This window comes from Liolophura sinensis, chromosome 7 (assembly GCF_032854445.1).
Source record: "Liolophura sinensis isolate JHLJ2023 chromosome 7, CUHK_Ljap_v2, whole genome shotgun sequence".
NCBI classification, from domain to species: domain Eukaryota; kingdom Metazoa; phylum Mollusca; class Polyplacophora; order Chitonida; family Chitonidae; genus Liolophura; species Liolophura sinensis.
The window spans coordinates 1,974,570-1,987,192 of record NC_088301.1 but is presented as its reverse complement, the minus strand read 5'-3'; the positions used below and the strand labels follow the sequence as shown (position 1 = coordinate 1,987,192).

Here is a 12,623-nt window from a genome sequence, read left to right as displayed (position 1 = left end):
CATTTTTGGTACATGACTATGATAGGCTGTACCTATCCCTGGTGACTTACACAGATGGCATCTTTGGTACATGAGAGATGGCATCTTTGGCGCATAACTATGATAGGCTGTATCTATCCCTGGTGACTTACACAGATGGCATCTTTTGTACTTTACTCTATGATAGGCTGTACCTATCCATGGTAACTTACACAGATGGCATTTTTGGTACATGACTATGATAGGCTGTACCTATCCATGGTGACTTACACAGATGGCATCTTTGGTACATGACTATGATAGGCTGTACCTATCCATGGTGACTTACACAGATGGCATCTTTGGTACATGACTATGATAGGCTGTACCTATCCATGGTGACTTACACAGATGGCATCTTTGGTACATAACTATGATACACTGTACCTATCCATGGTGACTTACACAGATGGCATCTTTGGTACATAACTATGATAGGCTGTACCTATCCATGGTGACTTACACAGATGGCATCTTTGGTACATGACTATGATAGGCTGTACCTATCCATGGTGACTTACACAGATGGCATCTTTGGTACATGACTATGATAGGCTGTACCTATCCCTGGTGACTTACGCAGATGGCATTTTTGGTACATGACTATGATAGGCTGTACCTATCCATGGTGACTTACACAGATGGCATCTTTGGTACATGACTATGATAGGCTGTACCTATCCATGGTGACTTACACAGATGGCATCTTTGGTACATAACTATGATACACTGTACCTATCCATGGTGACTTACACAGATGGCATCTTTGGTACATAACTATGATAGGCTGTACCTATCCCTGGTGACTTACGCAGATGGCATTTTTGGTACATGACTATGATAGGCTGTACCTATCCATGGTGACTTACACAGATGGCATCTTTGGTACATAACTATGATAGGCTGTACCTATCCCTGGTGACTTACGCAGATGGCATTTTTGGTACATGACTATGATAGGCTGTACCTATCCCTGGTGACTTACACAGATGGCATCTTTGGTACATGAGAGATGGCATCTTTGGCGCATAACTATGATAGGCTGTATCTATCCCTGGTGACTTACACAGATGGCATCTTTTGTACTTGACTCTATGATAGGCTGTACCTATCCATGGTAACTTACACAGATGGCATTTTTGGTACATGACTATGATACGCTGTACCTATCCCTGGTGACTTACACAGATGGCATCTTTGGTACAAGAGAGATGGCATCTTTGGCGCATAACTATGATAGGCTGTAACTATCCGTGGTGACTTACACAGATGGCATCTTTTGTACTTGACTCTATGATAGGCTGTACCTATCCATGGTAACTTACACAGATGGCATCTTTGGTACATGACTCCGTGATAGGCTGTACCTATCTGTGGTGATTTACACAAATGGCATCTTTGGTACATGACTCTATGATAGGCTGTAACTATCCCTGGTGACTTACACAAATGGCATCTTTGGTACATGACTCTATGATAGGCTGTAACTATCCCTGGTGACTTACGCAGATGGCATTTTTGGTACATGACTATGATAGGCTGTACCTATCCATGGTGACTTACACAGATGGCATCTTTGGTACATAACTATGATAGGCTGTACCTATCCCTGGTGACTTACGCAGATGGCATTTTTGGTACATGACTATGATAGGCTGTACCTATCCCTGGTGACTTACACAGATGGCATCTTTGGTACATGAGAGATGGCATCTTTGGCGCATAACTATGATAGGCTGTATCTATCCCTGGTGACTTACACAGATGGCATCTTTTGTACTTGACTCTATGATAGGCTGTACCTATCCATGGTAACTTACACAGATGGCATTTTTGGTACATGACTATGATAGGCTGTACCTATCCCTGGTGACTTACACAGATGGCATCTTTGGTACATGAGAGATGGCATCTTTGGCGCATAACTATGATAGGCTGTATCTATCCCTGGTGACTTACACAGATGGCATTTTTGGTACATGACTATGATACGCTGTACCTATCCCTGGTGACTTACACAGATGGCATCTTTGGTACAAGAGAGATGGCATCTTTGGCGCATAACTATGATAGGCTGTAACTATCCGTGGTGACTTACACAGATGGCATCTTTTGTACTTGACTCTATGATAGGCTGTACCTATCCATGGTAACTTACACAGATGGCATTTTTGGTACATGACTATGATAGGCTGTAACTATCCGCGGTCACTTACACAGATGGCATCTTTGGTACATGACTCCGTGATAGGCTGTACCTATCTGTGGTGATTTACACAAATGGCATCTTTGGTACATGACTCTATGATAGGCTGTAACTATCTGTGGTGACTTACACAGATGGCATCTTTGGTACATGACTCTATGATAGGCTGTAACTATCTGTGGTGATTTACACAAATGGCATCTTTGGTACATGACTCTATGATAGGCTGTAACTATCTGTGGTGATTTACACAAATGGCATCTTTGGTACAGGACTCGATGATCGGCTGTACCTATCTGTGGTGACTTACAGAGATGGCATCTTTGGTACATGACTATGATAGGCTGTACCTATCTGTGGTGACTTACAGAGATGGCATCTTTGGTGCATGACTCCGTGATAGGCTGTACCTATCTGTGGTGATTTACACAAATGGCATCTTTGGTACATGACTCTATGATAGGCTGTAACCATCTGTGGTGACTTACAGAGATGGCATCTTTGGTACATGACTATGATAGGCTGTACCTATCTGTGGTGACTTACACAGATGGCATCTTTGGTACATGACTCTATGATAGGCTGTAACTATCTGTGGTGACTTACACAGATGGCATCATTGGTACATGACTATGATAGGCTGTACCTATCTGTGGTGACTTACAGAGATGGCATCTTTGGTGCATGACTCCGTGATAGGCTGTACCTATCTGTGGTGACTTACAGAGATGGCATCTTTGGTGCATGACTCCGTGATAGGCTGTACCTATCTGTGGTGACTTACAGAGATGGCATCTTTGGTGCATGACTCCGTGATAGGCTGTACCTATCTGTGGTGACTTACAGAGATGGCATCTTTGGTGCATGACTCCGTGATAGGCTGTACCTATCTGTGGTGACTTACACAGATGGCATCTTTGGTACATGACTATGATAGGCTGTACCTATCTGTGGTGACTTACAGAGATGGCATCTTTGGTGCATGACTCCGTGATAGGCTGTACCTATCTGTGGTGACTTACACAGATGGCATCTTTGGTACATGACTCTATGATAGGCTGTAACTATCTGTGGTGACTTACAGAGATGGCATCTTTGGTGCATGACTCCGTGATAGGCTGTACCTATCTGTGGTGACTTACAGAGATGGCATCTTTGGTGCATGACTCCGTGATAGGCTGTACCTATCTGTGGTGACTTACACAGATGGCATCTTTGGTACATGACTATGATAGGCTGTACCTATCTGTGGTGACTTACAGAGATGGCATCTTTGGTGCATGACTCCGTGATAGGCTGTACCTATCTGTGGTGACTTACACAGATGGCATCTTTGGTACATGACTCTATGATAGGCTGTAACTATCTGTGGTGACTTACAGAGATGGCATCTTTGGTGCATGACTCCGTGATAGGCTGTACCTATCTGTGGTGACTTACAGAGATGGCATCTTTGGTGCATGACTCCGTGATAGGCTGTACCTATCTGTGGTGACTTACAGAGATGGCATCTTTGGTGCATGACTCCGTGATAGGCTGTACCTATCTGTGGTGACTTACAGAGATGGCATCTTTGGTGCATGACTCCGTGATAGGCTGTACCTATCTGTGGTGACTTACAGAGATGGCATCTTTGGTGCATGACTCCGTGATAGGCTGTACCTATCTGTGGTGACTTACAGAGATGGCATCTTTGGTACAGGACTCGATGATCGGCTGTACGACTTTGTTCAGGTCATCTATGCTTATCCCACTGTTCTCACTCAGCGCTTGTAGCCTCTCGTCTCGAGCCTTAAGAATGGCATCCTCAATCTGAATCTACAACAGCAGGTAGAATTTCAACAATTAAATGATGCATATAAACAATTTTACATTCTATGAATAATGGTTCAAAAAGGTCACATGATTTTGTGTGAGCTCCATTTCACAAACCCAAACCACAACTCATTCCGTCTGTTATGGTACATGACCTGTGGGTGGTACATAACATGTGGTACAGCACATTTTAGCTATAAATTGCTAAAATACAACATAACTTTTAATATTCCACTGTTTTTTTTATGTTAAGTTTTTATATTATAATAAAAGCCTGCTAAGCCTTCTCCTAAAATATTAAAAAAAACTCCCAACATATAGTATAAATAATATACTGTACTTCTCTATTACAATCAAACCAAAACTGAAAATCAAAGCTCCTTTCTGCCATGAACCTTGACACACACATCCATGTCCACACGTCTACATGTGCATCAATTTCATTAGCATTTCTCAACGTTTCTGTACGCTGAAATACCTACGTGTATCATGCTATACTGTACTTCTCTATTACAATCAAACCAAAACTGAAAATCAAAGCTCCTTTCTGCCATGAACCTTGGAAACACACATCCATGTCCACACGTCTACATGTGCATCAATTTCATTAGCATTTCTCAACGTTTCTGTACGCTGAAATACCTACGTGTATCATGCTATACTGTACTTCTCTATTACAATCAAACCAAAACTGAAAATCAAAGCTCCTTTCTGCCATGAACCTTGGAAACACACATCCATGTCCACACGTCTACACGTGCATCAATTTCATTAGCATTTCTCAACGTTTCTGTACGCTGAAATACCTATGTGTATCATGCTATACTGTACTTCTCTATTACAATCAAACCAAAACTGAAAATCAAAGCTCCTTTCTGCCATGAACCTTGGAAACACACATCCATGTCCACACGTCTACATGTGCATCAATTTCATTAGCATTTCTCAACGTTTCTGTACGCTGAAATACCTACGTGTATCATGCTATACTGTACTTCTCTATTACAATCAAACCAAAACTGAAAATCAAAGCTCCTTTCTGCCATGAACCTTGACACACACATCCATGTCCACACATCTACACGTGCATCAATTTCATTAGCATTTCTCAACGTTTCTGTACGCTGAAATACCTACGTGTATCATGCTATACTGTACTTCTCTATTACAATCAAACCAAAACTGAAAATCAAAGCTCCTTTCTGCCATGAACCTTGGAAACACACATCCATGTCCACACGTCTACATGTGCATCAATTTCATTAGCATTTCTCAACGTTTCTGTACGCTGAAATACCTACGTGTATCATGCTATACTGTACTTCTCTATTACAATCAAACCAAAACTGAAAATCAAAGCTCCTTTCTGCCATGAACCTTGAAAACACACATCCATGTCCACACGTCTACATGTGCATCAATTTCATTAGCATTTCTCAACGTTTCTGTACGCTGAAATACCTACGTGTATCATGCTATACTGTATTATCAGCATATTCTGTGCAGTACAAATAAAACATCCTGTATGTGTTGTATAAATTAGGCTAGCCGATCACAAAGTCCCACCTTCATGCATATGTAAAACGCTGTATGTTCATCACAGCTGAGTTCAGATCATTTCATACTACAATAACCATATACTGTATGCAGGCCTTTACATGTATAAATAATAACTGAGAAGTACATAACAGACACTGACCATAACTGATGAAATCAGTGCGAATGTAACTGAGGTAAAACAAGGAAAATTCAAATACAATATCACTACAGGTAAAGCTTTTAAATATATGCGTCATGTCCGACATTCGTATACGATTCGTAGTCCGTAAAACTTACTAAAGCTTACTGCTCTATTAAGCCTGGGCAACCCACTGCACAGAGACACCCCAGAGATAACTGATAAATCAACGATTCCATACTATGTTGTGATGGGATTAATGTTTTCTGGACTCGAAATACCACACTCTAATTTGAGACTGTTACTAAGGTGCACGGATCTCAATCTATCAACAAACTAATGAATTCATTCATCAAAGTGCAGGCTGATGTAACCATTTCCTCAATATTTGGAAGTTTTTCAATACAGACTTGACCACCCAGTGGTAACTGTAGGCAGACACATTTTTCATGTGTTAATTGTATGGTGTGAACCATGTACATGTATAAGCCTCAAAACCATACTGACCAGTACTGCAGGCCTGATCCAGGGCATTTCACAACCCCTCACAAGGGTTTAGGGGTCAAAGGTTTGGAATCCCAAATGATAAGGTTTGGAATCCCAAATGATAAGGTTTGGAATCCCAAAGTGTTACTTGTTTATATATATACATGTATATATAAATTGTGAAAATACAAAATTTCAGTATGTAAACATAAATATATTTACCACTCCTGAAGATGAGCAGCCAGACCTGCGTCAAAGGACCTGCATCTGCTACCTTCCTGATTTACCCCCACATTTGTACACAAACCTATATTTAGTAGGCTGATTGTCATGAAAATGTCTAAGACGACATCAGAGCCAGGAAGTAAGTTTACTTGTGTGATAGCTGACTGTGTGATAGCACAGCTTCACGTAAGGGCTACTGATTTACCTGGGGTTGACGCACACAATTACAAGGAAAAGTAACATGAAGCCGAGCCACAGGTGGTCAAATTCTCCTTCAGCATGATGAATGAGTGTATCTACGCTCTTCATCTTGTGGAAAGACTTTTGTGTAAGCAATTTCTGATGTCATCTTGGCTGTTTATTCCAGAGAGTGCCACAGTTGTCCGCCAACAAAGAAACTCCTACCTGTGTGGTTTATGGGTGGAGAACTCTACAATGAAACACTCATGACCGGTTGGCCAGGGAAAGCTTCCACCATTACCTTCTAGCTTCTCCCCTACCCCCACCCCTGTTGAGCCATCAGATTCATGTTAACCTTCTCTGAAAGTCTAACCTCTGCGCCAGGTGTTCTCCAAGTGATAGAACTGCTGCAGACATCTTCTACATCTTCACTCAGACTAATTACTGTACCGCTTTGATTTCAACAGACTGTATTTCACCTGAACGTGTTCATGACATCCATTATGTAGCAATAGGGCACATCAGTCCATTGTAATACAATAACCCGGTTTATATTTACTATTACCCCCAGTTTTAACACCTGCACCTAAACACTCTGTATACCTGTAGGACGTACCATGAGCTGATATTTTTACCTGTCAATACTCAGAGACATTGCCCTTTGATCTCAACATACCATCTCCTAATGGAGTACACAGGTAATAATGTTTCCAAAATATTCCACAATTAATGTAGCATTCGTCACACTGCATGTTCACCTGTAATACATGTTCCGGTAAGTGGTTACACATACATATATACAGGGAGGGCTCCATGGCTGAGTGGGTCCTGACATCCATTACGTAACAATAGGGAACATCAGCCCATGATCACGCACTGACCAATTTTATATTAATATACAAAAGTAAATGCTGTACATCTTTTTACCTGTAGCTTTAATACCTGCAGATACATCACTGTACATACACATATACTCTTTTGTTCAGGCCTGCTCTTTTCCATAAGCTGATACTTCTTTCGCTGCCATATGCAGTACATTAACAGTGACACTTTATTTTCCCTAATCTCTTCAGGCTTAACATAGATCAGAAAGGTTCTGTGCCCTGCCTATTTTCTGCCAAGGGGGAAACTATATTTTCCTGGGAGGTTCAAAATACCTTCTTGCGCCTTTTAGGAACAGTGCTCCCCTGAAGACCCTGCCCCTAAAGGTTCAGTGGGCTATGTCAAGTAATACAACAAGGATGTCCTGTAGGCATCCATCTCCTTAACAGCACTAAGTCAATGTTTATGTTAATGTTCTCACACAAACACTGGCGATTCATGAAATGTGTGTCAATTTCACTGCTTAACTAAAAAAGATGTTTGCTTTGCAACATACATTATTACGTAAGGCAAGTTATTTTGAACAATTAATTGTATTTATGTGACTGCTCTTTTATGCAGTGTTCAAGCAAACACTGAATCTCGGTTTGATCTCTCATACATCTACGCAACATAAGTGCATGACAATTAAATCCCATCTATTACAGGGGAGTTCGATTTCAGATACCCTGGGTAACACAGTTAAGATAAGCGTCATTTCTCTTTTGTAACTGTTCAGTTATACTTTAGCATGCATGGGATAAAAAAAACATATCAGCTTATACATGAAAATATATTTGTTTGCCAGCTGTGTTGGTATAATCACAGAGGTTCTTAAATACTGGGTAACTAAAGACGATAAAGGTCCACATCCTTGGATTAGTCTAATGTTATCTTTCCCATTCAAACCGAAAGACCTTTGGAAGAAATTTGTGTTCCAATTCAGTCTTAATATAAACAATAATGGGAGAAAGTCATGGTGTATAAAGACAGCAAAACCACAGCTTTAGTAGCACAGTTAGCGCTGGATCTGTCAAATACTTAGCCACAGTGAGATTAATGTGGCCATGCTGCTGTCATCAGTAAATCTGACTTACGGCTTTGGGTTATTTTTATGCCTGATGTCGTTACCTCACTAGCAGTCACATTACAGTTTACACAGCACTGGTAAGGCACTGACTCATAAACTTATACACAGCTTAACACTGTTTGAGCCCTTCACTGATCGGTTGGTTTTTATGCAATGATTACATCAAAACGATTAACGCCACTAATAACAAAGTAGCGCTCAACTCTAATCCAGCCACATAATCCCACAAACATTGTTCATAAGGTATTAGCCGTTGTATTGTAGAATCCACATAATCCATAGAATCCATATCCACCTGGCAACACCATGAGGAGGCATATAGAGTTGTTTAATTCATCCATGAGGCAGGCGCCATAATAATCATTACTTTACTAGCTAACCTACAAACCCGTACAAATAAAAAAGATAATATTAGAGTACCAAATATGAAACATTTCCAACTTCCTTCATGAAACAACAGGTTGATGGTATATGCTCATGTCCCCTAGCCCAATCAACACCAAACACCAATGTTAGAGATGAGAACTAAATGCAAACTCCTGTACGAATACACATGTGAAATACCTGAACAAAACTGAGGTCTTATACACAATTAATTTTAAACATAGAAAAAAAAGAGTCACCAGCAAATAACGTATGTATTGTGGAAGATGTTTTGGGTATAGAATCTACTGAAGATGACTATCATATCTGATAAGATCTGCAAAACCTCCTAGACCACAATACACAATGAGTGTACATGTACTGGAATAGTAATTCCATATATAGCTCTGGAAAAGGCAAAAACAGAAAGCTTTGCGATCTGATATTTCATGCCACACCTTACGCTTCTGCTCTGGAAAAGGCAAAAACAGAAAGCTTTGTGATCTGATATTTCCTGCCACACCTTATGCTTCTGCTTCTCCATCATATAGGCGCTTAAAATCACACCTGTGTAAAAACACCTGTGTCACCAGCCAGGCCCAACCATTCATGTCATGTTATATGAATGCTACTGTTACTTGATTGGTCCTTATGAGCTGGTGATTTCGCATAACCGAAAGCACCCTAATTCTCTCCTGCTTTCAACCCATCAATACACAGAACTCCACCAGGTTTTACATGACCACCCACCTGTTGTTGCTGTATCAGGCTCTGATACTGCGCAGCCAGATTCTGCTCGCTCTGTTTGATCTGCTCCTGCATCCGCTGTTGTTGTTGTTGTATCTGCTGCTGGAGCTGCTGGATTTGCTGAGTCGCTTGCTGGTTTTGTTGCCATGGTGCTGTTTGAATGGCCTGCTGGGTAATCACCTGCTGAACTATCACTTGTTGTTGCGCTAACTTCTGCTGCTGCTCTGCAAGTTTTTGCTTCTGATGGTTAATAACTGACAACAGAGAACAGAAATGTACATTACAAGGGTAATCATTTTTCCTAACAGAACGTAATGTAACTGGTAAGTTGAAGAGAATAATGTGGGTAATCATTTAGCTCTGCGGTAACATTATAAACCAGTCTAAAGTGAAAATTTTATTCAGCGTTTCAGATGTGTCAAATCATATTCAGCGTTTCAGAAGTGTCAAATCATATTCACCATGTCAGAAGTGTCCAATCATTTCAAAGGATTTCTAGTAATGATTCATTTCCTTTTATTTTTCAGTCATTGTTCTTCATTGCATTTATAACTCAATGTCTACGAAGCCTAAATATAAACAATGTGTTTCACATATATGAACATGTATACACAAACTGCACAATGAAGCTTTTTTGACAAGAATACAACATAATAAATTCCATACACAAACTGGTGAAGGGCAACCTGCAGAAGGTCGAGAGTCTCCTACAGGCTCCATCCTGTTTCCTCCCACCATAATGTTGGCTGCCGTCGTAGAAGTGAAACATTCTTGAGTAAGGCGTAAAACACCATTCCAATAAACCAACTGGTTAAGGCACATGTACGCATGTACTGTGAATGTACAACTGGTGAAGGCATGTGTGTGCATGTACTGTATATGTACAACTGGTGAAGGCACGTGTGTGCATGTACTGTATATGTACAACTGGTGAAGGCACATGGATGCATGTACTGTACATGTACAACTGGTGAAGGCACATGCATGCATGTACTGTATATGTACAACTGGTGAAGGCACATGTACGCATGTACTGTGAATGTACAACTGGTTAAGGCACATGTATGCATGTACTGTATATGTACAACTGCTGAAGGCACATGTACGTATGTACTGTGAATGTACAACTGGTGAAGGCACGTGTGTGCATGTACTGTATATGTACAACTGCTGAAGGCACGTGTGTGCATGTACTGTATATGTACAACTGGTGAAGGCACATGGACGCATGTACTGTATATGTACAACTGGTGAAGGCACATGGATGCATGTACTGTATATGAACAACTGGTGAAGGCACATGCATGCATGTACTGTATATGTACAACTGCTGAAGGCACATGTATACATGTACTGTATATGTACAACTGGTGAGGGCACGTGTGTGCATGTACTGTAGATGTACAACTGGTGAAGGCACGTGTGTGCATGTACTGTATATGTACAACTGGTGAGGGCACGTGTGTGCATGTACTGTATATGTACAACTGGTGAAGGCACGTGTGTGCATGTATTGTATATGCACAACTGGTGAGGGCACATGCATGCATGTACTGTATACATACAACTGGTGAGGGCACGTGTGTGCATGTACTGTATATGTACAACTGCTGAAGGCACGTGTGTGCATGTATTGTATATGCACAACTGGTGAAGGCACGTGTGTGCATGTATTGTATATGTACAACTGGTGAGGGCACGTGTGTGCATGTACTGTATATGTACAACTGGTGAAGGCACCTGTGTGCATGTACTGTATATGCACAACTGGTGAGGGCACATGTGTGCATGTATTGTATATGTACAACTGGTGAAGGCACATGGATGCATGTACTGTATATGTACAACTGGTGAAGGCACATGGATGCATGTACTGTATATGTACAACTGCTGAAGGCACATGCATGCATGTACTGTATATGTACAACTGCTGAAGGCACATGTATACATGTACTGTATATGCACAACTGGTGAAGGCACGTGTGTGCATGTATTGTATATGTACAACTGGTGAGGGCACGTGTGTGCATGTACTGTATATGTACAACTGGTGAGGGCACGTGTGTCCATGTACTGTACATGTACAACTGGTGAAGGCACATGGATGCATGTACTGTATATGTACAACTGGTGAAGGCACATGCATGCATGTACTGTATATGTACAACTGCTGAAGGCACATGTATACATGTACTGTATATGTACAACTGGTGAGGGCACGTGTGTGCATGTACTGTAGATGTACAACTGGTGAAGGCACGTGTGTGCATGTATTGTATATGTACAACTGGTGAGGGCACGTGTGTGCATGTACTGTATATGTACAACTGGTGAAGGCACGTGTGTGCATGTATTGTATATGCACAACTGGTGAGGGCACATGCATGCATGTACTGTATACATACAACTGGTGAAGGCACCTGTGTGCATGTACCGTATATGTACAACTGTGCATGTGCTATTGTGACACAATGAACATTACCAGTCTTTTCAGTTAAATGTTAAACTATCTCTGTTCAGTTGATATGTACTAGTATCAATAATGAACGTGTATTTTTTAATACACACACATAAGAGGGATACTCTATAGCTAGCTACCAGACATCCCAGATGATGCTTTGTACAGAGTACATGAGACCATGTTTGTATAGCAAATCAACAGATGTTCCTGCTGGAGATGTTTGCAGAGCTCTAGGTGTGGCCTGAAAACAGCAGTACAGACAGGCCATAGAGACCAATGACCTCAGCGGTGTAACTGTTCACACAACAGGGGCAGACAGGGTTATCTCTACATGTAAACAGTTATCTGTACATGTAATACATACATTCTGTCTACAACCATTATCAGCAGGTTTACTTTTGACTGTTTGCAATGTGTAACCTCCTACTGAGACAAAGGGCGATGAAATCTCAAGCAAAAAACAACTCTTTTTTTTGGGGGGGGGGGGTTCCCA

General features: G+C 41.1%; 1 protein-coding gene across 1 annotated transcript in view; it reads right to left on the bottom strand.

The window, feature by feature from the left end:
* The window catches only part of LOC135469822 (calcium homeostasis endoplasmic reticulum protein-like), a 45,232-nt gene that overhangs the window by 18,811 nt on the left and 13,798 nt on the right, over window positions 1–12,623 (bottom strand). Inside the window, exons 3-4 of the mRNA XM_064748431.1 lie at window positions 9,673–9,923; window positions 3,905–4,042 (exon numbers count right to left, since the gene is read on the bottom strand). Coding sequence (XP_064604501.1) covers window positions 3,905–4,042; window positions 9,673–9,923 — 389 coding nt within the window. The remainder of the gene's footprint in view (window positions 1–3,904; window positions 4,043–9,672; window positions 9,924–12,623) is intronic.